This window comes from Chroicocephalus ridibundus, chromosome 3 (genome assembly GCF_963924245.1).
Source record: "Chroicocephalus ridibundus chromosome 3, bChrRid1.1, whole genome shotgun sequence".
Classification (NCBI taxonomy): Eukaryota; Metazoa; Chordata; class Aves; order Charadriiformes; family Laridae; genus Chroicocephalus; species Chroicocephalus ridibundus.
The window spans coordinates 104,362,293-104,389,485 of NC_086286.1; the positions used below are offsets into that span (position 1 = coordinate 104,362,293).

Below are 27,193 nucleotides of genomic sequence, written 5' to 3' on the forward strand. Positions count from 1 at the left end.
CTGATGAAGGAGACAGATATTCTCATGAAATGTAGCAATTTCTTGAGCTGAGTTTTGAATATTTTCAGTGATGCCTGTATTCTGGCAACTCAGCTAAACTCTATTTTTCATACCTGTGATCAGGAAATTGTTTTATTATTAAATTCTTTTAAAGATTTTTTCAGCTTTTAATTTGCATGTCATCCTTCTCATTTTTGGTAACATGAAATGGAAAGCCTTCAGTATGTTGATACAGGATTTATATGCTTTCTATCTGGCATGTAAAGGCAGATTTTGTGCGTGAAAACTGGATCTTTATTTGTAAATGGAAAGCAGTGCCTCATTTTTAGGAAGGCCTCACTTTCTTTTTTTCTTTAATGACTTGAAACAATTCCAACTGATTCTGCTGTGCCACTCTTCAAACTGACATCTCCATTCTCTTCTGACCTCTTACAGATGTATTTATGTATTTTGGAAAAGCTTCAAAAAGTAGCTTCGGATTAAAGTAGCTCTTGCCATTTCATATGGAAACTGACTTCAGTTGCCAGAGGAGGTTTTTGGACCCAGTGATGTATTATAGATTTATAGAATGAAACTGATATATATATGAACTTGAGAACTGTAGTGAGCGAAATAGTTTATACTGACAACAGACAAAAGGTAGAAATACACATTTACTAGTGTGAAGTTGTTATTATTTTACAAAATAGTCATCCCTAAGCTGTCAATCATTTTCTTTGAGGGCAGTTTACCAAGTAATCTCAAAATCTGGGAACTTGAAATTCATAACTGTGTTGGACACTAATGTCCGCAGTCTCAGTACCCAGGTTGGTTTTGTGTCCTATTCCTAATTTTTCCTGTTTCCTGTCTCTCCTCCCTGCACTCTAGAAGGGTTAATAATCTTAGGAGTTTTCCACCTGCTTCATAGATAATTACTCTTTTTGTCTACATTTTCTAAATAATTATCATAACTAGGTTAAATTGAAAATGTGACTTCACATCATGCTCAACAGTCTTGGTGCAAGCCACACTGCAGCTGCCTCTGCTGCTTCTCCTGCTCCTGCTCCTTCCTTGATCATGAAGCCGAGGGTCGAATTCCATTAGTTCTGTGACCTGATGGGAAATTAGTTGACTGAAAAATGTTGTTAGCTTTTCGCTGGATCAACAGGGCAATGGGATCTCCAGAAACAGTGTGAGGGAGGTGGTTGAGAAAAACAGGCCTACTGTTCTCCAGCAGTCTCCTCTTATACTAGGTTAAGCATAACATTTGCATCTGGGAAGAACAATCATTTCCAATCTGCGTTTAGCTTGGAGTTTCATATTTTCTGGAAAACTTAAATTCCAAACCATTTAAAGAGATCTATAGTCCAAAAGCTTGCCTGCACTTTACAGCTGTAACTAAACATTACAAAAAATATTACTTCTCCCTACAAAAATTGCTTTTCTTAGATTGGAAATATCTTATTAACTTGTAAGATTTTATATATATTTGTATTTAGGTCTGAGAAAAGATTAAAAAAGTATTTGTAGTTATGGGATAAGAGAACAATTATGAATATAAAGAGAGGAAGACAGCAACATTGTAGAAAGGATGAAGGATACATATGTGATATAGCAACACATTCATAAGAGCGTTTTTGTTAATGCTTGCTTCTGTCAAATTTTGGACCTGTCTCTTGATATTGATAAAAGGTCATAGACTATTTATTTAATCTTGCAACTCCTATTCAACTGAGTAGTTTTGCTGATGAGAAAAGATCTGCTCAGCAAGCAAGAGCCAATAATAAAGACTGTAGAGTTAGTAGTAACCTTCACAAAAAACTTGCGGTCTTCCAGAAAAATTATTTGACTACATACCTATGTCTGCCGTATCTGTGCTCAGAGATAAGAAAAATGTTTTATGACTCAACACATAAGTTGACCCTAGGTTATTTGGCCTTGTGCTCTAGTCTGAAACCAGCACATTTCATGACTAGAAAAGTATTTCTGAAAGAAAGAAACGTGCATTTATTCAGAATAAAGGAAATATAAAATTTCCCTACATGTAAGAAACTTTAGAAACATGCCAACTAATCAACTTGAAACATTAAGGCCAAGGTCTGCCAAAATTCCACTTCTCTTTGGAAGTTCTGTGGCTGATTCAGGGCTCTGAATTCCCCCTTCCTTTTTGATTCCAGATCCAGAGGTTCAGTTTTGGGTGGGTTTGGAGTTTTTTTCCCCTTTACAGACAGTTTGATAGTTTCTCCTTACCAAGTCACAGCTTCAAATCTTCCAAGGTAGTGATAGTAAGTCCTATATGTAAGTAAGTCCTAGAAACAATATGTTTTATTTAGGATAGTGAAAAAGAAGGACTTGAAACATGTAAAAGTAGCCAGCCCTCTCTGTGAAGGGTCCTGTTGCAAGTAGAAAACACCTGGACAACCTCCACCTCCTTGGCAGTGAAAGGGAACTGTAGTTCCTTCTTACCTACTGTGCAGGCTCCTCAGAGAGTAGAATACATGGCCCCCCTCAAATGATTCTGTGTGGACCTATGAAATTATTGTGAAATCCTGTGTGTCACTTGCAGCATGACTATCCCCGTATCACTCTCTTAAGTTCTTATTTGATAATCTTCAGCATTTGATTATCAGAAGGGGAAAAGAATGAACTATGAGGTTCCACTGATAAGGAGACAATTAGAGGCAAATTCCTTCCTGCATAGATTAGTAACTCACACTGCTGCTTCAGATATCCAAAAAATTATATGCATGATAATTTTAGTGTTAATGTTTGGGCTAAAACACCACAACAGTATGTGGACACTACTGTTATGTGGAATTCCATGTAGTCTGCAAAACTACAGCTTGTATCTACTGTGAAGAGCGGTATGTAATACATCACCTTTACCTTCTGTTTTTCACTGTATGTTACAATGGTCAGATGGTGTCATCTTTACTTATGGAGTTTGGAGAAGGAAAAAGAAGCTTGGAAAGCTCATTTAAATCTGGAAGAAGTACAGCATGCTTGCACCCTTGTATCATTAATGGGACAGCAGTATCTTTCCTGTAATCCTCAATACTTTAAAGACTTGAGTATTGATAAGGGAATTTTGCATTACTACTTTTGTGAATAACATATTTAAGTAGCTTTTCTGAGGCATTGAATAATTTTGAAACCAAGAGTAGTAAGGTATTATTGAGGAAAAAAACGTCGCTTAAACAACTTGATCAGAATCTCTCTGTAAAAAATGGGTGATATACAGAATAGTAGAATTGAACTTATAAAATCAAAGTGGACATAAGAATGGCCTTTTATATCCTCTTACGACTCAAAATTAATTGTTTCCTTTTGTTAAAATAAAGACTGATTTGTAATTTTTGCAGCCCTAGAGGATGTGGAGTGATTAATCACTTCCTTGTCCCTGTGTCCCCTTTTAGTTTTATTTAGTTTCCTTAATATGGACAGAATTAATGGTTCACTTGTTTCTGTTCTGTTTTTTCCTGGGCTTTCAGAGGTTTTGTTTTTGCTGATACTTCGTTCTCATCTGTAGAAATTGATATACTTCTCATACTGTCAAAATAAATATGCTTTGCCTGAATTGCAGTGATCTTAATGCCAAATGGTAGTATATAGTAGTGTCAATAAAATTTAATAAAGAATTTCTTTTTGCAGTCAATTAGAAAGTATTCCTAAAAATAAAAAGAGAAGAGTGGGAATAATTTCCCTCATGAAAAGTCTATAGAACTCCTTTACATGTGAAAATGATTTTATAAATGCAGTTTTTGCTTTGAAGATAATCCTGAAAATGTGTGTGTATATATATAATATACATATATATAATGCATATATTTGTATAAAGCCTACTACTGCTTCTACTTAAAATATTAACAAGTTAGATTACTCAGAATAATGACTGCAGCTATGGTATGCCTTCACATCGCTGAAGCCAAGAGATAAAGCTGCTGCTTCTTTTAAAGAACATAGACTAGAAAAAAATGTATTTTAAAATGCAATTAATACAGACTTTCAACTTTTCCCATCAAGGGAGAGCTCCCTGCTTAGTTCATTAAGGTCTCCATCAGTCTGTGTAATAATCTTTTTCTTCTTTCTCAACATTAAAGAATATGTATTCACATATGCATTTTACTAGAGGGAGTTCTCATAAATGTTTTGTCTATTTACTTAAATGAAGGTGATTTAAAATTCTAAAGTTAGAATTAAAAATATTTATTCTGCTTTAAATTAAATCCTATTGCTACTGTTTTCCCAGCAAAGAAAGATTTTTAAGGATTTGCCTTTCAGTTTCAATGTACTTAGCAATCATTTTGTCTCCATAATTTAGAAAAATAATACCTGATTTTATGGTGTTAATTTCTTTTCCTACAAAGTGTATAATTTCTGGTAAGAAAATGAACTATAGGAAATTCTCATCAGGGTTTGTATATTAGATCAAATTAATTCATTGTATCAATTTTACAGAGCCCAGAGAAGTGCTAAAATATTTTTCAACAGGATTGGATCAACCCCATGCCCAAATTAAGCATATGAGGTTTCCCAGAGAGGGCAATGGAATGACTTGTATTTTCTAAGTTCAATGCATAGTTATTTAAGTATTGCTGAGTTGGAAAGGTGAGGTGGTATTTACTGGGTTATCAGGTAGCCACGTAAGAGTTAGCTATCTAATCCAATCTCAGTTTGCTAAATAGACAACGGTGAATGACATTTATAGGTGATTCATATCTTCATAAATTTTATATCTAAGGTAAAGTGGAATGAATCACACTACAAAAATACTTGGCTATCTCTAAAATGGGAGCCTCGATGACTAGTTTAGATTACATGACTAACCTTGGGTGGTTAAAGTGAAGTGAAAGTAATCCCATCCACAGTGTTTTTACATATGAGCATAATCTAACATTAAGACTTCTAGAAAACTGTGCTACTGAGGTCAGAGGAAGAATCAAGTCTGTGTTGGAGTGATGTATATATAGAGGACCACCACTGTTTCAGTGAAATTCGAAGAATTTTCTACAAAGGCATAGTGGGAAAAATGAAAATGCATAGAACAGGTCTGTATGTTGACGAAAGCATTAAGGAAGTGTTATAGGATGTAGTCAATTGGTCTGGTAGTTGTAGGATTTTCAGCTTGAAGTGGATTAAGTCATTTTGAAGCAATGTCTTTAGATTATGTTACAGATGATAAAGAAATGCTGTTTGCAGATTAAATGATACATGACAGAGAAGACATTACTCATGGGAGAGTTTGAGTTTTGTGAAATAAAACAGGGGTGTTAAGTTTGAAGTGTGACTTTTTATATTTTCCAGTGTTGCATATTTGCACATGATCTATTTTCTTTAGAAAAGAAACCCCAAACAAATAAAAAGCAAAAACCTGACATATTTTAGTCTCTAAAGTATGGATGATAAGTACAAAAAGAAAAAAATAGAGAATAAAATTTGCTAACTAGTAACATATACTTGGGTTACATTTCTAAAGCTTTTTGTCTAGGCGACTATAAAAAAAAAGTGTCATTAAATACTGAAATTATTTTTTAAAAGACATCATTAAATATGTAAGCATGCTTGTGGAAATCATATTGAGAATTAATTAATGTTGAACTGAATATTCATTAGAGACGTGGAGGGTAGCTATATGAAATCCTTCAATACTGGAGATGTTATGTAGTTGTGTACCTCACTGTTCTCACACAGAAGTAGAGGTGCTTTGTCTCCTAATAGCAGTGGAGGTGTTCTGAGCATTTTACATTTTCATAGTTGCTGATTTGCTTCCAACTTCCTTCAGCTGAAAAACTGCTAGTGGGCAAAGGCCTACGTTTTGTTCCTGGATTTCAGGTCGTCTTCTTCTGTGTTGGACAGTCATTAGCTAAAACTCAGAAATTATTCAGGAAGTAGACCTGAATCTGGATCTGCACACTGGATGATGAATGAGCAACCCTGCAGAGGACTTGAGGATACTGGTGGATGAAAAACTGGACATGAGCCAGCAATGTGCGCTCACAGCCCAGAAGGCCAACCCCATCCTGGGATGCATCAAAAGGCACGTGGACAGCAGGTCGAAGGCGGTGATTCTGCCCCTGTACTCCGCTCTTGGGGAGACCCCACCTGGAGTACTGCGTCCAGATCTGGAGCCCTCAGCAAAAGGAACACATGGACCTGTTGGAGCAAGTCCAGAGAAAGGACACAAAAATGATCAGAGGGCTGGAGCACCTCTGCCATGAGGACAGGCTGAGAGAGTTGGGGTTGTTCAGCCTGGAGAAGCAAAGGCTCCAGGGAGACCTTACTGTGGCCTTTCAGTACTTAAAGGGGGCCTACAGGAAAGATGGGGACAAACTTTTTAGCAGGGCCTGTTGTAATAGGACAAGGGGTAATTGTTTTAAACTTAAAGAGTGTAGATTTAGACTAGATATAAGGAAGAAATTTTTTTATGGTGAGGATGGTGAAACACTGGCAGAGGTTGCCCAGAGAGGTCGTAGATGTGCCATCCCTGGAAACATTCAAGGTCAGGTTGGATGGGGCTTTGAGCAAGCCCCTAGTTGAAGATGTCCCTGCCCATGCATGGCAGGAGGGGTGAACTAGGTGATTTTTAAAGGTCTCATCCAGCCCAAACCATTCTATTATTTTATGAACTTAAACTGCTGCTTGACTGTGACTGGAGTCATTGCCCCATGATTGTTTTCCTCTAGTACAATATTTTGACAAAGTATGAGGTCTGCTTAGTTACGCAACTTTGGTCAGCTAAACCTCATATGTTTTTTGAGACAGTTGCCTAAAGTCTAAAGAGGAGCAGAAGTTGTTACATACTTTTCCATAGTATTTACTGAGTACTAAATTCCAGACAGATTTCTATTTGTGTGGAAATTTCAGTCCCTCTTTAGAGGAGCCTGAATATGTAATAAGTCTACTTGTCTGAATTTTCTATCACAGTAAGGATTAGAATTTGGAGGAACTGAAACAGCAAAGTTGCAGTGACCTAAATAAATATTCTAGAATTTATTTTCAGTCGTCTGCTACTCTTTGAAGTTTCTCATTTATGTGAAGAAGAAGAAACATGTTTTTTAGGAGAGAACTGTAAGGACATTGAACTGGAGAATGGTTGTGAAGGAAGAGGAGTGGTTAAGTAATGGAAGGAGGCTGGATGTGAAGGAGACAATTAAAAAAAATGCGTGTGATCACATAATTAAAGACTACGTCAGAGTGCATAACTTAAGAAGCGTCATCTAAGATTCTGTATCTTTTACGTTTTAATTTTTAATGGGCTTAAGGGATATGTTTATTATTTTTCTCAGATTTTTAAAACCAAAAAACCAAAAACCCAAACAAATCTTTCTTTGCCACAGCTTTTTCCTCTGTGGTGCTTGTTCTTCTCACCAGTCCTCTTGAAAGTTCAGTGTTTCTTTGTTTTTCCCAATTTGTGTGTGTGTGTGTAGTACCTATGCACACTATGAGGACTTCTGGAGAAGGAAAAACTCTATATTTATGATACCATGCTCTCTTCCAGTCCAAAGCGAGTGGAAGCAGCCAGCACAGAAAAGCCACTGACCCTCCTTATGGCTAGGCTGGAATATGTACTATTAATGTGTGAGGATGAGGTGCATACTCTGTTCAGTTCCAGAAACTGCATGAAGCTTGACCGTGCACACTGAGGAAAGAATCAGTGGAGATACTGTCTGTTCTAAAATTAGAATTCAAATGCAAAATATTAAGTGTCATAAGAGACTCTGTTTTAGCTATATTTTTGTAAGGGTAGCAGAAACATCCAGTGACTCCATCTCCTAAATCCATTTTAAAACAGAAAAAATTAATATTTTCCTCTAGTTCTGAATTTTTGCTGAAGTAGAACTAGATAAAGAAATAAATATTATATTTGCATATTCAAGTCAAGTAGTAAATTTTAATATTGGTCTAGAAGCTGGAAGAAAACAGCCTTAAGCATGTCATGCCAGTCTTGTAAGAAATGGTGCTATTCAACAAAGTATGAATAACAGCAACAAGTGCAATAAAAAAATGTTATCGCTGCAGATTCCCTTGATGAATACCAGATGAACTCAAATCAAAATATTTGTATGGATGGAATTTAATTGAAAATGCTTTTGTTGGCAACTGGTTTTAATCCTAAAGAAAGAAGACCAAAAAATATCTTTATTCTAGAAAAAAAACTCACCAGGCAGGTTGGTAAGAACATTGCAGTGTTATCCCAGAGAGGAAATCAGAACCTTCTCACCTGAAGCATTAAAAACCACTCAAACTGGAAAACGTCAAAATATTACATTTATTAATTTATTTTTTTATTATTGTTTTCAGTCTGAAATTTAAACAGTTTTGTTACAAATGACGCATAGATTATCAGCTCTTACATATAACCTAAACCTGCAGGAATATATTATAATCACCTGCCCGCTTACTTTAGAAGCACTGATTCAGCCAGGCTTCTTAATTGCGCAGATACTATGGAAACTCTTACTGTGGGAAATGAAACATCTGCTAGAGGTGCCCATCTACTCATTTGCTGTCCTGCGCAAGTATTTTTATCTTCATAAAAGGCAAGCTCCTGTCTACTTTGGGCATACATTGGTTTCATAGTTCTGACAACACATCTTCTGTACAGTGTAAGGAAAAATCTGTGTTTTATGAATCAAAACTAGTTTTGTTCAAGGACTTTTGTCAATCATTTCAGTCACTACACTTTTTGAAAGGTAAATATGTTTGAGCAGGTTATATGTGAAAACAGCAGCCTCACGTAAGTTTTGCTTCAAGGAATGTTTTCTCACCATGCAAACTCGGTATTTCAAGGTTTCAGACACCTTCTCCCACTGTGCAGTTGGCTATTACCTAATTATTTTATAACTTGCTGTGTCTTAATTGACTAACTGAAGAGCTAAGATCTAATACCAGACTTCATTCCTTTGTGAGAAAAATGTGTGTTCTCTATTATTCATATAGCTTTTTGTCTTTGTGGGGAATGACTTTCAGAAAAATCACTGCGGTGTTTTACTAAACTTTTTTGTGGCCTTCTGCCACGCACCACTAGTCCAGCTAGTCCAGTAAGGGAGTTATGTCATTCTTATGTAAATGCCGAAATCCAAAATGAAGTTTCCAAGATCGCTCTACAATTCATAGTGTCTGTAAGTGTATCAAAATTTGGAAGAATGGGCACAAATTAGGCATGCTGTTGCAAACTAATAGATGCTGTTTAGTGAACAGCGTCTGTGAAAATTAAGGACCAGGCTATTATATTCTTAGAAACTATTGTTTCTTACTGAACAGAAGGGGTTTATTCATAATAAATTACTACTTATTATGGTTTCATGGTGGCAATCTAGTTTATGCACATGTAGTCCTTTCACTTGCTTCCCATTGGGACAAACAAGAATAAAAATATTTTATGCAAATATTAGCTCTGTCAAAGCTCACATAGTATGAATGCTTCATGGGAAGTTTCAAAATCCTCTTTATTATAATTGTGCAGTTCGAGACATTCAGTAGTAACTCCTATCACTATTAATATTGACCAGCTACTATGACTGTTGATCAGCCTCGCTATTAATAATGTATTTTTTTTGAATTGTCAAAAAAAGAAAGATCTTACAAAGAAAGGGAAACCAATATATGTTAGCTTTGTAAGTATTTTACATGAAGGCAATAATATCCAAAGGTTAAGAATGGTTGATACTGTTCTTAATAATGTGCAACTTGTTAGTGTCTTTCACTGAAGAAGAGAATAAAAGCGTTAAAGCATAAAAAGTATTCATTTGATGTTACTCAAAATCTGACTCGGATAACCTTAGGTGTTTTAATAGTGCTATGGGGTATTTCCTCTTCAGCGATATCTCCAGGAGAGAAACATGAAGAGCATAGTGGGTCTGACCAAAGTCTGTCAAGTCTGGTATCTTATCTACATCACTGCCTAATAGCAGATGCCAAGAAAAACTGTAAGACGATTATAAGCATACTTTCTAAGATACGCATTCTTTCTGCTAGTTATGTTCACCTGTGAGACTTTCTAAGCCAGAGGTGTTATTTTTCCTTTTCATAGAATCATAGAATAAGTTTGGGTTGGAAGGGACCTTTAAAGGTCACCTAGTCCAAAGCCCCAACTAGATCAGGTTGCTCAGAGCCCCATCCAACCTGACCTTAAATGTTTCCAGGGATGGTGCATCAGCTGCCTCTCTGGGCAACCTGTGAGTGCACATTGTCAACATATGTCCAGCTTTTCATCCACCAGAACCCCCAAGTCCTTCTCGGCAGAGTTGCTCTCAATTCCTTCATTGCCCAGCTTGTGTTGATACCAGGGGTTGCCCTGACCCAGGTGCAGGACCTTACACTTGGCCTTATTGAACTTCATGAAGTTCACACAGGCACACTTCTCGAGCTTGTCCAGGTCCCTCTGGGTGGCATCCCATCCCTCAGGCCTGTCAACTGCACCACTCAGCTTGGTATCACTACAAACTTGCTGAGGGTGCGTTTGATTCAACTGTCTATGTCATTGATGAACATATTGAACAGTACTCATCCCAATACAGACCCCTGAGGTACACCACTCATCACTGATCTCCATCTGGACATTGAGCCATTGACTCTTCTGGTAGTGACTTTTGAAATGCTCTGATGGATTATTTTTTTCTTTTACTAATTTCTTTTTTTGCTACAGTGTAATTGCTTTCTTGTTGAAATTAAGTCCATCGTTTGGTTATGCACTAGTTGAAAATATATCTGCTTTTGTTTTGAACTTAGCAGCAGAAGGAGTTTTGAGTAATGAAAACAGAGGAAAGAAAACCATAACAGAAGAACACTTTTTCTTACCCTTGTGGTGCTTTGGACCACAAGGTCTTTTGCAAGCTAGAAAATTTCAGTCTATTTAGCTATTTCATAGCTTCAGGCATCCTTATAGTTCTTACCTACACCTTTTTTGATAAGACTGTGAGGTTGAACTTGACTGCAGAACTCAGATGAGACAGTGATCATACATAGGGCTTAATGACACTTTCTGTTTCTTTCCTCTAACTTTAATAATTTTAAACATTCTGTTCAGGTTTTTTTTTTTTTACAACTGTAATACTTTTAAAGATTCTGTTAACTTTTTTGACTCGTAAGACACACATGTTACTTTAACATTCTGTCTACTCCACAACAGCTGTCCTGAGTTCTAATAGGTACTTTGGAGCCCATTACTATGTGTGCAAAATTGGGCTTTGCTTGGGCATGGCATTACTGTATCTGTGTCAACAAGGAATTTCTCAGTATCACAAAGTCTTTCTGCAGCTCTTCATGTAGCCTTTCTTTAAAGCAAAGCAAGTGAAATGGCAGCTGAAATTCAGTATCCATTGCATCCATCACGCAACTAAACACCCAAAGAACCTGGAAAAAGGTTTAACAAGTACAGTAAATGGTCAGACCTTTTCCTTGCGCTTTCTTTGGTTACTAATTACGTATACAGGGTTTTGCCTTAGAAGCATAGAAATATCAAAGTAATTAATAAAGTATCATTAAGGAGATCAGATTCAAGAGTAAATAATAAAATGCCTTTACCAAATAAGCATTTGAAAACTGATGAAGGGAAGGGAGGAGGGAAGAAAGGAAGAAGGGGAGGAAGAAAGGTGGATGGTAGAATCAGCATATGTGTGGGAAATTCAGCTAGTGTGATAGTTGATCTGATGTGATGTAGCTAGTGAAGACATGCCGGCTTATATCAACTGAAAATCCACAACCTGTGACACAGAGACAGTTGGCTTGAAGAGGGCAATGCTGAGATAAATCAAAGCTATTTAATAATACGCCTGTCTTGTTGATGACATTTTCTTTTAGAAATGGCACCAAGAGATTTGGGAAGTGCGTGTGGGGGTGTCTTGTGTTCTCCAAGTGCTGTGATTGTAACATGGCTATACTTCTATGTGTGGCCCTTGATGTTCTTTTTTCTGTCTCTAGTTACTTTAATAGTCTACAAAATCAACACTTTATAGATGTAAACATGGAAAAATACCTGTTATATCAAATGGCAAGAATCACAAACAATATTTGCTTATATTTTTAATAGTTTTATTTATAATAAATGTGGTGGTTCATCACCAAATTGTGATTATAAACTGCAGAATGCAGTGAACCTTACATTTATTTTCAGAGTGTGCTAATACTTCAGATTTTTCTGTGACATTGTAATAGCATCGTTTGTATGGACTGGATGCCTCCAGCTGACAACCATACCGTGAATTATACAGCTTCTTCAAGTATAGATTACAATGACACAAATAAGATATTATAGCTACCGTGTTTTAGCTGAAGCATGAAACAGCATTTGGCTGTCTGTCCAGCAAATGGCTGTGGAAAATTTAATTTTGCAGTTTATGCCACAAGAGCCATATGTTCAGTGTTTTCTGTATACATACAATTACATTCCACCCTGAATAAGAAAAAGATGTAGATAAGAGGGTAAACTGGGAGTCAGGTGTGCTAAGGGTATGCTAGAGGTGCGTGCTTTCAGAATTTCGAGAGTAAATCATGCATCTGTAGTCTAATAACTAGTACAAAGTGAATTGAATTAATAATTTACAGTTGGTTGTATAGAAACTGTGGTGTTGGCAAGGTTTTTTACTCGTAGGGACAAGAACCATTTTAATCTAGTTAAAGCCTGTTTTATCGTAACTGCTAATTGACTAGTTACCTCGACTAAAATAAACACTTTTTTTTCCAAATCACTGCTGTTTTTTCCGTCTTTTTGTGTTTTGTAACAGAAATGTGCCTGTCGGATGAGATGTAAGATGCATGAGATAATGCAGTCTGATATAACATGAGTGAAAGCTAACATTTTGCAGTCTTATCCTGCTCTTATTGATGGCCATGAGCAGTCTCCCAAAGGCATGTCCACTTCTATTGAGCCATGCCAATCGTTTCCCTCTCAGATTTTGACTCCTGCTGGAAGCAAACCAGATATGTAATGAATCTGAGCATGTGTGTACAGAGTTGATCCTTCTCTCACTGAAGGTGAAGCATCTCTATAGAATGCTTTTCATGGACTTCAATGGGAGTAAAATCACACTCCTGGACACTTCAATAGTCAGATACATTGTGTTATTGTTCAGAAAGGCTAGGATCCCAGGATCAACCCCTTCTACCATCCATCACCCCAATATCTCAGATATTTTAGTGAAAGTTATATCCCTTGATTATCACAAATATCAAAGTTTTATTTTAGGCTTAGAGAAAGAACATGTTGTTTTGTACCTTGCCCAGAAAATTATTGGCATTAGAATACTTATGGAGGAAGAGCCATAAAGATAATTCCCATGGGTGGTAAATCAAAAATGTTCTAGAGAAACCCGCCTACATATGTTGGTTTGTGGAAGCAGTGACTATGAACATCCAAAGAGCTCTCAGGTCCGAGGGCAGTTCTGCACCACAGACCTGGCACTGACATGGCAGAGCAGCCTACATTTCAGCCACCCTGGCACAACCAGCTTTAGCAGTGCCAGCACGAGTAGCGTCTACTTGCTGTGCTTCTTCTGGCTCTCCATTTCTTGTCAGTCACACAGGCTTCTGGGGATGAGTCAGTGATGCAGACGGCTTTTTCTTTTGTACAGTATTTAATGTAAAATGAACATAACAGGATATTGCTTGTAATATTCCCACAAAGGGTAGATCTCTTCTACCTGTTTCAAATATGCCTTAATCAAGGATTAAAAATCCTTTTGAGCAATCCAGTTCAGAACTAGTCCCTGAGATAGTGCTTGTGTGTTGTGATGTACGGGCAGTATGTGAGGGCAGGGGCTGAATGAAAAGGCCTGAAGGAGCCTAAGTTCAGTTTCTGGAATTTCATGTGCTTCAACTCACATAAATAGTTGAATATTTGGATGATTTTTCAATTTGATATTTCAAAAAAGCATCCGCCATAACTCTGTAAGAAACAATTTTGTAGTATAGGCAAACCAGCTCCGTGAAGTACAATATCTCATGGAGTATTGCATTGTTAGGAGAAATAATTTCTTTTGAGTATGTAATATCATAAATATCCTCTTGCATACTTAACAGTTACAATTTGTACTATCATCTAAGTTTCTTAATTTATTTTAATTCAATTCATTGTGTAAACTTTTATTTCTGTAACCTATCTGAATCATGTGCATAGGCTGAATGTTTTTAATTAGTAAATAGACATACTTTATACACTGTTTAGAAAGTATTATTCTAATCGGCTGAACCTTAAAGCAAACGTTAATTGCATTTTGTCACAGTTTACAACATTACTTGCCATTATTTACAAATCTAAATAATTGCTTGAGATATACACAATGGAAAAAATAAAACTGAAACATTGCATTTAGTGTGGGAGAAATAAAACTTGATCTTATGTAGGTATAGAAAAATATCTTATTCTTTGGTCGTTTACTCCAGTATGAACTGGGGACACCGAATCAGACTGGCAGCATTTTGACACCCATTTGAATTGGTGCAGCTAAGGCCAAAGGATTCAGAACAATGCTAAATCACACCTATAGTTACTCACACAGTTGTGTTTGTTATCAATTCTACAAGGTGGTGGTTAGCTGCTCAATATTGCTGTGCATAAATGTCAGCTGCTGACATCATGACTCAGGCACAGGAGCTGCATCACTCTCCATTCCATCCCATTGCCCCATTAAAATCAGTAATTACTTTAATACTGTGCAAACATATCAGTAAGATACAAAACATAAGGTACTAAATTTCCTGTGGTTAAGATTATTAGAACACATCATTTCAGTTCCAGTCATGAATGTCTCAGGCAGCTGTACTTCGAATTTATAATCTCCAGGGAATATATGTCTGTTGCATCATTCCCACCCTGGTAATGTTAATGGATGTCATAAGTTGTATTTGTTTTGTGTTGTAAATTTATTAATATCGAAAGTGCAATGAAATTCATATTTTACACATGCATGTGTTGTCATTCTACCTATATTTTGATTATATTTAACTTTGCTAATGCTGTAATATTGTTTGCTATGTTATATTGTTAGTTTGTCATAGGAGAATTCTTTTTTTCTTATATTGCATTGCACAGGACAGTAGTGCCCATATTCTGATTTAAATAAAATACAAATCTAAATAAGAAGCACAATCATGTGTATGGAAACAATACACCTGTCAAGAGGAATGTTTCATGATTTCTTACGGTAGATCCATAATTATTTTTTTTTGTGAAAGCTAAAATTCTTCCTGCAAATGTATTTGAATTAAGAAAGGTGATTTTTTTAACACTAAAATCTAGTGTAATGTCATCTGATCTTTCTAAATTCAGTTCTAAAAATAACTTTTCCATGTTTGACAATGAAACTTCTCTAATGAGTATTGAAGAACTTGTTGCCACTCATTTTCTTTCCTCAAGTTATAACTTAGCAATCTAATTCAGAAGATAGTATTTGTCCTTCTCAGTTGGTGTCAGTTGACTCTGTACTGGTAATTAAAGCACACTGAACTAAAAGGTTCTGTTTTAAATGCAAAGGAAGTATGAATTAAAGTAGCAGAGATTAAAAAATTCAAAACCTTTTCTGAACTGATTCTGTGGTCCCACACAGACAAAAAAATGCTGGAAAGCCAGCTGGATAACCTAAGTGATGCACAAAGTAATAACTGTCAGGGAAGAAAAGGTAGTTAAAGTAAACGGTATTCATGGAGCAGTTACAATAAGACAAATGGATTTTTCCCAGTTTTCAGAACTGGACTTTTTGACAATGTGCTCTTTTAATAGTAGTATAAAACCAAACTGCTTGAACTGCATTACATTTCTCAGCCTCATGATGTAGGCATCCAGTGACAAAGATGGTAATAAAAAAAACTGCTGTAAGATCCTGATATGTGGCAAGGCTGTCAGTGAAGTGGTCTGGGAAAGTGGCATCAATAAAAAATAGAAGTCAAAGTGACAATACTGAAGTGCTCAGATTTGATACAGACAGTTATCCTGTATGTTGCAGGAGTCTGGCAGAAGGGAAATATAGAAGTCCTGTTCTCAGACTAGCTTGCCTACAGTTGAGTTGCTTCTATTCCAGTGAAGCTCAGAAGAGAATTTGGTTTTTTGTCTGTGTGTTTCACAAACAAGGAAATCAGCACTTTCCTTCTATTTACCTGAGCTATACCATACTCTCTCATTCTACCAGCTGTTGCTAAGCAACTGTAACAGTAATAGTGATGTTTACCTAAAGCCTCAATTTATTTTACTTTATTTTAGAAAAATAAACAAATAAAATCCACCCTGTCCTCAGTGATCTCCATCTGCAGAATGAGTTTGCATCTATGAAGAATAGTTTTGTTTTAAAGGTCACTAAAACTGTCTTTAGCTCAGCATTTTACAATATAGGATCTTACTCTCTGTAAAAGAACTTTTATCAGCACCACCTCCCATGTATTTTAAATCTGGTATATAACTTGCATTCTTTTCTTCTCTATTTCGTGCATTTCCTTTCCTTCATTTTAACGAACCTTAAATCAATTGGAGTAAATGCAAAGGAATAACAAAGATAATTTGGAGAACTTTGCTTTACTAGGCTAAAATCATTAATTTTGAAAGAAAGGGGATAAAATAACTTCATATAATCTAGTTGCTTTTAAGTAATAACTTATTGCTTTGTCAGAAGGAAGAACTGTGAAGCTGTAGCCTTGACAGTATGGTATGGTTTGTTGGTTTTTTTTCTCTGTTAGCCAGTGGCACTGAATTTATAGTGTTGTAGACTGGATTTTTAAAAAAGCATTAAAAACCCTTTAAAAAAAAAAAGTTTTCCTGCAGATAAACATATTTTGCTGCATTTTATTTCCCCATTAACTTGTGTGAATACTGATTTATTGGTCCTTTTGGACATTCCAGTATTGAAAAGGGAGCATGAAATATCTTTTTCTCAATTTGTAATGGCAGCGTAATCCAACTGATGTATAACATCCGTTTCAGCATTGAGAACTTCATTAAAATAAAGAAAAAACTTCCGTATACCAGCAATTAAGATGTTTTGCTCTGGTACACAGCAAAGCTACCATTATGGCAGGACTTGTTTCAGAACTTCTTCATGAATAGTAATATTAATTTTTAAGCTTCAGGACGATTTAATTTCACTTGGGTGCTGGATAAAGGCTTAAATATACATAGGAAATTGCGCACAAAGCTATTGCCTGACTCTCAGAGTAGTAATCTGAGATAAAAAATTTTACACTAGCTTTTTGTTTCATTGACACAATCAATGAATATATATCCTGCAGCTAGAAGTAAGGTATGAATTTAAAGTGTTTTATAGGCTGATGAATTTGCAGTCATTTTGCGAATGTCTGCATCAGAATTTAAGGTTATTATTACATGCATTTCTAGCATTTACCAACCGTTCATCTCATGTGAGATGGACCTAGTGAAGGTCCTAGACTGGTCACAGACAAAAATTGCAGGGTTTGAACAGATCTGTATTTAAAGGAAATCAATCTAAATTTTGCAATTTGGCTGCCATTTTGTCTCTATTTTTAGCTTTAGCTGCCAAGCAACAGAATATTTAACGATTCAGAGGCAATTGATTGTGTTAGGAAGGGTTGAATGCGGCAGCTGACAGAGGTGAGGCTGCCCCATCTCCGTGCCCCAGAGGCAGGCAGTGGCAAGGCTAAGCAGCTTTTCCCTGTAGGCACACGCACACAAAGCACACGTATACACCACATACATATGTATACATATGGCCAGCCACACAGGTCAACAGAGGTGGACACACTCGGCACTCATATGAACTCAGGTGGCACCAATGGCCTTGTACTGTTTCCCATGTCTGGCTGAGCAGGATGGAGATCCATTCACACACACACACAGACACACACACACACACACACACACAGAGTTGACCAGGACTCTCCTGGTCCCCAATAACCACCCCGCTGTGGTCTCCTCCTTGGAGAAACCCTCCTGGCTCCCCATCCACATCACCTGCTCACCACCTCATCCAGCCGGACCATCTCCAGCGCTTGCACACTCACGCACACGCTTGTGCTGGCTCCCCATTCTGCACGACAGACACATGGTCTCTGGCCCTGGTCCCACCTGGGGCTGGCGTTTATTGTTACTCACTGGAGTCCCCTCTGGTCCATAGTCCAGCCCAGCTGCTGGCACCCTGACCTGCACTTGCCCCCAGGCTGGCACCACCCACCTGCAGGCCCCTATGACCCCTGTGGGAGAACAGCCAGACAGGCCACTATTTACACACGGCCAGCTCTTGTCTCTCCTCACATCTCAGTTTTCCCACAGTTGTTCCTCACCAAATCATCTAAATCCATCCTCTTCCCCACCTCTGGATTCTTCCCTAAATATCCCATAATAAGTCTTCTGCAACCCGAAAATGCTCTTCCCTGGCATCCCATAAGTCCCGTCCCACACCTCAGGCAGCTACCCCGCCATTCCAGAAGTGGATCTGGAGCTGCTCCTCTTGGCCCATCATGGTGGGTGTCATATCTGGGCACTGGGGCTGAGGCTTTCTTGGGACAGCCCTGGGAGGCCCTGGACAAGGGCGTCCCTTCCTCAGAGTCCTCCCTTTGGGTTCCCACCTGCCCTGGGGCCCTGTGCTCCTCTGGGCCTATGGAGATGGGCCTGCGATGGGCTGATGGCTCCTGGGAGGAGCTGGGGCAGAGTGGTGCTTGGGCATCCCCATCTGCCATTGTCTCTCTGTGCTCCTTTGTGGGTGCACAAATGAGCTTTTTATCATATAACCTAACAGACTGATATTAATTATTTCAGATCAAATAAGTTTAAAACAATTTCTCACTAATTCTTTTGAAATTAACTACTTGTGCTGGAGTCTTGCAAAAACATAACATAATGAGTAAATTTACGCTGTTCTCATTTCACATTGGGCTGGGACTGTCTTGAATACGTTTATATATCAGTAGTTTTGAAGCTTTGCGGCACCAGTTCTCTCTGACGTTGAAAGACGATGGTGGTCAGAACAAGCAAACGCTGCCATGGCACAGGCAGACGCTTCGTGCTGTCGCTGCCGGCCGGGGCGTGCCTCAGTTTTTCCAGCAAAGGCAGTGGCTTGGGGTTGTGAATACATCTGCAATGATACCTGAATTAAAAAGAACTTGGTACTTTCTGATTTGGTTAATCCCTTGGAAAGTGCCTTTTAATGGCCCTGTGAGTTTTACATAATAATTGATTTTTAAAAGAGACTTGAAGTGGCCAAATGCTGTTTAAAACGGTTCTCAGAAAATAGGGCCTTTGCCTCTCTAGCCATTTGACATTTCTGTTCTTGATTAAAAGTTAATTTAGGGCACAACAATTTAATTGGGTAGTAACGTTGTCAGAAGATAGCTTCATGATATAGTAGTGAGGAAGAAGTGATACAGGCCCGGGGCAGAGCATGGCCGTTGGTGGCAGGGGCTGGTGTGGGCCTGCAGGCCTTGGTGGAGGAGCTTACAGGGGACATCAACGAAGGCAGCATATTAAAACACAAAAGAAAAGAAAAAGGAGTGGTTGCAACAAGGTGTGCAACCACCTGTTTATGTCTTACAGCTATCTACTGCTCCACCATCTCAATTGATGGCAGCAACAATTTAAATCTGTAGTTACCTATTCTAGTTCAAGAGGAAGTCTTTTTTGTTCTATGTATCTTTTACGTATCTAAACATGTCTTTGCACTATCAATCAGGAACATTTGGTTTTAACCTTTCTTGTTAAAAGTCACATTTGCAAAACTGTTGCTGTCATGAGCTTTGCTGCTCAAAGTCATTTAAATTGGGGCTAATACTGCAATATGAAAGTTCCTGCAAGTGTGCACGTACATGAGTTACAGGAGTCATAATTGCAAACGTGAGGTGCTCTGGGGACATGAGAGATGTGTGTTTGAATTTTCTGTGGAGGAGAGAGAATTTAAAATCTGAGAGGGCTCCAACCATCAACTTCTGTAATTAAGGCCTCACAAATAAGGATAGAGAGATATGTTGGAGTCAGGGATTTATCCTGCTACATACACAAAGAAAGTGACTAATGCTGTGTTTTGCAGACTGACAGAGGGAGCTAATCCCAAGGCAAGGTAGGGGAAGGCATGTATATCAGCGAGATCCCAGTAATATTTAGGGGCTTCTGGGGCCTCTTGGGAGGCTTTTCTGGAAATAAAATATTAGCATCCAAGAGCATTGCAGGCTAACATTCATTGTAAAACTGAAAATTATTCTTCTTTTGAACACAGCTGGAGCAAGTAGCCTGCAAGACAGCCTTGCTGGGACAATAAATTTTCAGAATATAATGGGAAGATTAATGAAGACAGCAAAACATACATATGTTTTGTTATTCCCATGCCTGAACTGTCCTTTGTGGAAAATTGCATCTCTTTAAAGCTGAAAAACTGATAGACCAGGTTATGGAACAAACAGACAAAATAAACAGTAATGTCACAAGCAGCATGTGTTATCTGGAGTTTAAAAGACAATCAAGGAAAACGTTGCTGCACTGCTAATGTAGTCTCCAGCTTCAATTCACCCGAGGTGCCCATATTTAAAAGGGACCATGGGGAGTTAAGGAATGAAAAGCTGGAACTTCTGAAATCTTTGTTAGAAAACTATAATAAAGAAGAGATTTCATTGACTATATGATATATTGAAGAAGAATCAAGGCTTTATTTTAAAACTACATGCTTTTCAAACCTATTGGAGTTCTCTGAATGAGTCAGCCTCAACGTGGATAAAGGTGATCAGAATTTCTAAAAGACATTGAAAAAGGCTCCCCAGTAAAGACTGTAAATGAAACAAATCATGGAAGAAAGTCTGTACATTGCTAAAAGGTTGGCTAGAAGTTGTGCCTCAGAGATAGGAGAAAATGGCCAGTTTTTACAGTGGAAGGAGTCACCATGGCATCAGAGAGAGGTCTGTGCTGGCGTCTGTGTTGTTCAGCACACTCATAAATGATCTGCAAAATGGGGTGAGCAGTGAAGTGACCATGATGATAGGAAGTTATTAGTTAATGAAGATCAGGACCAATTGTCAAGAATTCCAAAAAAGACCTTATGTGACCAAGTAAGGGGACATTGAAGTAATTGATGAAATTGAGAGTGATGTGATGCAAATAGTTATAAACTATAGGAAATCTAGAGAGGAAAAAAACATAATAAATCCTAATTCTCCATGTAAAATGACAGGCTCTAGCCTCACTGTAATTCTGGAGGAAAGGAGTCTTGGTTATAATACATAGTCCTATAAAAATGTCAAGCTAATGCTTACCTTAGCAAAAGAACAGATCAAATTAGCATGAGAACAGAAAAGGGATTAAAATATCACTGTGTAAATGATGTGTATACATTTGCAATGTTTCAAGAAGTTCTGGTATCCCTATCTCAGGAAGGGCATAAAAAAGCTGCAAAAGGTTCAAAGAAAGGTGAAATGGCTTTAGTACAAAGGAGCAATTATATAAAGTAGAACTTTTGAACTTGATAAAAAAAAGAAGCTGGGACATCATAAAGGTCAATAAGATGGTAAATGGCCTAGAAAGCATCAGTAAGAATCATCTGTATGTTCACTTTTCATACAAAAACTTAGCGGGGCATCAAATGAACCTAACAGATGGTAGCTGCTGAAGAAACACAAAGGATGATTTTTCATGTTTTAGGATTCCCTCTATAATACATTAAAGATCTAGAAGTTAGTATAGACTCGGAGGATGACCGTATGAGTTCACAGAAAAGAAATCTATGAAGGGCTATTAAATAGAAAGATCAGGCTACTGAAATGTGTGCCTTTTAAGAAAAACCTGAGATGCAGATCTTGAAGGGGAGGGGAGTTTCCTGGCAAAGTCCTTCTAGGCACCTGCTTTGGCTTGCTGTTGGAGAAAAGATACTGAGCTGAATGAGCCTGTGATCTGGCTGAGTGCAGCTGTTCTTATTTGCTTATTAAACTTACTAATAAAACTGTAACTCATATTAGAATCTACTTTAAAGAATGAGGGAGATGTGATCTTATTAGACATCTCTTCTCAGCCTCACTCTTAGTTGCTGTATTCCTCTGTAGCTGCAGAATGGAAGATGGTACTCACAGTCAAAACAATAAATTTTCGTTATCATGATTGTTCAAAATATCTTTAGCATCACTGTCATTACTATAGTTAGCTTTGGTGCATTTTATAGTTTGCTTGTTCAAAATACATATATCTTGCAAAAATTGCTTTCTATGTAAATATGTATTTGTATACAAGTATACACATACAACTGTACCTATGTATAAAAAATCTTCAACCGAATACCTTCTGAATTACAAGAAGAGAACTGGTTGTCTTTTTGCTTGTTTCTTGTACAAGCATTTGAAACTTGAAAAAAATTAATAATGAGTCTGTACTTTGCTAGTTCTGATTATTAGATACTGGTAAATGGGGGTGGGGGAGTGAGGTTATAAATGTAGTCATGATAGATACAAAGACCCAGCACCCTGTCCAGCTGAACCTTAAAAGTATCCAGTGATGGGGAACCCACCACTTCCCTGGGGAGATTATTCCCGTGGCTGATTGTTCTCACTGTAAAAAATTTTCCTCTTGCGTCCAATCAGAATCTCCTCAGGAGCAACTTGTACCCGTTAGCCCTCATCTTTTCCATGTGACTACTTGCAAAAAGGGAGACTCATCTTCTTTGTAGCCACCCTTTAAATACTCGCCCATGGTGATAAGGTCTCCCTTAAGCCTTCTTTTCTCAAGGCTGAGTTTTGTAAGTTTGTATTTTATGAGGTTTATTCAAAATCTTCTAGCAAAGCAGTATTTAAATTCCACTGATTCTTAGGGATTCTACCATTCATTTAACCTCAGTGTTTAAGGCAAAATTGCAGTGTTTTAGGTTTTCTGGCTGAGCTCTCACTTAGGGGTCACAGCTGAGAAATACTGAGCCTGAGCAGGTGCAAATAAGGCTGGTATGGGATATGCATAGAGCCTTTCTAAGATAAAATAAGGCTGAAATCAATGTAAATAATTTTCAACTACAAGCCAAGAGCATCAGTTTTCTTAAATTACACTTTTTATATCATAAAGTTAAAATAGCTGTCCTGAAATATCTTCTTACAGACAACATATGACAGAAAATTAATGCTAACAGCATAATTTATATTCATATAAACAACGATGTGGTGTCATACTAATAAAATTTTGGCAGTCTAATACACCTTTAATATTAAAATAATTCAGTGTACTGATATTGTACTCAATCGATGACTGCATGTCTTGTGAAAAATGGCAACATTTATTTTTTTATTTGACACAGGCACCAGAGCTAAAGTGAATTGTATGGTTAGATCTTCGTTTAGGATATATTCGGTTGCATTCAGTTTACATTCTCTTCTCTGCTTTACATTTAGTGCAGTAGAACTACTTAAACTCTGTTGGTATTAGTATTCTTTTAATATTTCCTTGTTGGTATGTTAGGTTTCTTTACTTCTTTTTTTTTTCTGAATTCCCTGGACTTTGTTGACACATTCTGCTATTAAGGCACCCATAAGAAACAAAATAATTAATCTCATTGATGTCCTCTTACTGGTCTGCGGTGTCCCCGCGGTCAGAAACTGCATTTTTTTGTGGGATATTGCATTGCCAACTCCTATCTAATTTGCTGACACCTGTCACCCATAAGTCTCTTCATTCCTGCAATCCAAGTATATCCTCCTACTGCATCTCTCTTAAGTGATCTGGTGCTGAATTTACTCCTTGGCAGAGGTGTAACATTTGACAGTTATGAAGGTTTTAGACTTACACATATTGGCAAAATAGGTGTTACGCAGATAGCAGCTGATCCTTTTTTCCCAATATTGCTCTGTTAACATACTTCATGTCTTAACCAGGCAGGGACAGACCTAGAAGGATGTCAGTTTTCTGGGCCTGCACAGTTCTTAGTCTCTTTGATTATTGCTTAGTTCAGAAGATAGATCCTCTTTGCGATTGTCAGTGTGCAGCAATGAGATTGCTAGGAGTTAACTGTGTATTAAATTTCTTCTAGGATTTTTATTGGGGTTTTTACTGAACACTAAGTAAAAAAGTATGTATTTATATATATGCATATGAAATTAAGAGCAAACCTAAATAGCATTTAGTAACAATTTTCCAGCAATCATTTTCCTTTATGGTTCTCCTTTGCCTTGTGTTTCTTGGGTACAAAGTGAATAGGCAGCACATTTATGAATAGTTTCAGAACTGGAGGAATATATATACAGGAGAGCAAAAGCAAACTGGAGAAAAAAAGGGCTATGGATGGTAAGAAATTCTTAAGTTAAACAGGGGTAAAGTGTTGGCTGCCTTGTTTATCATTAAAGTTTATTTATTTTTCAAGAGAATAATGAACAATAACTTGAACCTACAGTAAGGAGTACAAAATACCTTTTGGAATAAAACTGAGAGCAATCACTGACAGTTGCAAAAACTTCTGTGAGGGGGTAGGAAGTGCCTCTGTAAGGAGACTGCTGACCTATAGCCATTTTGGGGGTGAGAGGGCTCGCTTACTACCCCAGCAATAGTGAGTTTTACCTTAAGCCAGCTGTAGGATTTTCCTAAGAGATTGGGGAGGTAATTTGTTTGTCTCCCTGGAAGTCAGAAATGTAGTTAACATATTGTATTTACATATGCAATTACGTATGGTCTATTACGTTCTTTATATACCAGAATTACAAATTTCTGTTCCTAAAAGGTGGTTCTGTCTTTGATAGATTTTAGACAAATTGTGAACTTGATAGCTCGCGTCTTTCAAAGCAACCCTTTCACACAGAGTGGTACGAAAGCTGCTGTGCAGCGCGGCTTGCAGGGGGCACTTGATTTGCACAAACCAATTTCTGCATGTTGGTGACATGAAGTAGCTCGTTAGCGTATTGGGGTGGTGGGCTGTCTGTCTTCAGAACATTATTTCTGTAGTAATTAAATTATTTTAAATTGCTTTTGACACTTGTATGATATTTCCCCTGTGGTTGTAGGAAGAGGAATATGATACAAAGCATCTGCAAGAATGCTGACAAGTTCCAGTGAACTGTACATAGGTGAAACTTTCATCCTAAATCCCTGGTGTAATAGGTTCCTTCTTCAGGAATGTTTAATAATACCAATGTTTTATTAAAGTAATGATGTGAATCAATTGGTAGATGGACTAGAGAAGATTTTTACTTTAAAGGTCTCCTGAATCCCCATAGCCTTGTTATCTGTTCACTAGATTTTTGTTATATTTGAAATTTAGTAGAAAATGATTACTTATTAGTTCTCTAGTTTTAGCAGCAAATCCTTTTATTAAATCCATTTTATTGAGATTTAGAAACCTCCCACAAGCATTTGACAGCAGTGCTCTGAAAGATTCAGTCTCAGAGACCTACTGCTGGGAAGTTAAAAATAAAATACTTTTCTGGTTTAGGTATAACAATAAAATGCTGGGATTATACTTGTTCTGAAGTGCTTAAAATGCATGTAATAATCCAAGCATTACAGTGCACAGAATGTCCTTAAACTTTTCTCTGTTCAAATATTTCGTTAACGGTTCTCTCCAGCTCTGAGCCAGTACAACTATTGTCTGTGGGATTAACAAAATCAAGTAGGAAATTAGCAAGAGTGTGCACTGTAAATGAAGGTTTCTTGCTGAGTACTTCCTGTTAATGAGCTACCATACCTTCACAAGGTCTGTAGAATGTACAAACCAGACACAAATGCCTGCTGAGTAAACCCTTAGTTTTATTTTTTAAGAATCCTGAAAAAAAACACTTAACCCTTTCCTGATCACAATACACATGGCACTAAAAATGTTGTACCACAGAAATTTTGCTGTGTTTTTGAAGTATAAAAATCTTAATGTTGGTTGCAACAGAACGTGTAATAAATGTATGTATACATTTTGCTCTCTGTGTTGAAAGCGTTTCAGAACACCAGAAACTCTAATACCTTAGTATTTATATAAAAACTTTGTAAATGGCATTCACCAAAAAGCCCTGAACACTCTCTGGCATTAAAACTGTCAGTCTGTTGAATTTATGGCATCAAGGCTAATGCTTAAATTTCACATTCGGATTAATAAATCATACATTGTTAATACTACATAACCTCAAATAATGATTCATTGCATAAAAAGATGGTAGGTGTCTCAGAAAATCCAGCAATGGGGGTTTTGAATCCAGAGGGAAGAATGGTATAAATGCAATTTTATGTGGTGATTGTAAATTAGAAAAAATGTTATAAAATTAAGTTTACATATAGTTACTTGTGTAAGAATATATACTGGGGGAGAGAAAAAACACTGAAACACATATTTTTCTTTCTTCTTTTTCAGGTCAGAACTGTGGAGGCTTAGTACAGGGACCAAACGGTACTATAGAAAGCCCTGGATTTCCTCATGGTTATCCAAATTATGCCAACTGCACGTGGATCATTATCACAGGAGAACGTAACAGGATACAATTGTCGTTTCATACTTTTGCCCTTGAGGAAGATTTTGATATTTTGTCAATTTACGATGGACAGCCACAGCAAGGCAATTTAAAAGTGAGGTAAGGTACCTTTTTTCCTTTCTTCATTTCTTTCTCTCTCTCTCTTTACCTCTCTCTTTCTCTCCTGAATAGACGTTCTGATGATATGTTGGAACTACACTGTGTTTCCTCAGTTCTTCCCCAGCCAAGGGGATAGCACTGCCCCAAGATTTCACAGCAAAAGGCATTAATCCAAGTTTCAGATCTTTATGGCCCCAGCTTGCGTACCAGTAGCATCAGTTGTACTTAAAATTTGTACAGTTCAAGGTCAGTTTTGGTAAAGGCCCTGAGCACAAAAGTATCCAATATTGCAGTAGTTTTTTCCTGTTTATCTGTCCCCCGGTGGAGTCCAGATTTGGCCCAGGGACCCTGTCCTGAAGCCACCTGTCCCCAGTTTTTGAAAGAACTCTTACTGAGATCATGCTTTACTTTTCTACCATGCCTACAAGATTTGAATCAGGGGATGGGTATGCTGCTTGTGCTAACAGTTTCCCAGGATCACTCATTGAATGTGGCATGGAAGAAGAGGTGGGCAATAGACTAGTTTGTGAGAGGCACAATCTCATTAGTGAGTGTTAGGCAACCTCTGGGAATGCTTGCCAGATTAAATCCCTCAGGTCATTATTGCCTGCCTTGCAGATGAGTTGAGCTGTAAATTTTTTTACTTTGCCAAAATTGAAATTTTTTTCCATCTCTAAGTAAATACAATTATTAAGCAATTAGGGACCTTTAAAGGTTAGAAACTGGGATATCTTATATATGCAAATACCACTGAGGTTAC

The 27,193-nt window shown here is 37.4% G+C and overlaps 1 protein-coding gene across 2 annotated transcripts in view; it reads left to right on the forward strand.

The window, feature by feature from the left end:
* CSMD1 (CUB and Sushi multiple domains 1) overlaps positions 1-27,193 on the forward strand; it is a 1,197,532-nt gene that overhangs the window by 200,032 nt on the left and 970,307 nt on the right. For both annotated transcript variants that reach the window (XM_063330346.1, XM_063330347.1), the window contains exon 2: positions 26,217-26,433. In XM_063330346.1, the coding sequence (XP_063186416.1) occupies positions 26,217-26,433 (217 nt within the window). The remainder of the gene's footprint in view (positions 1-26,216; positions 26,434-27,193) is intronic.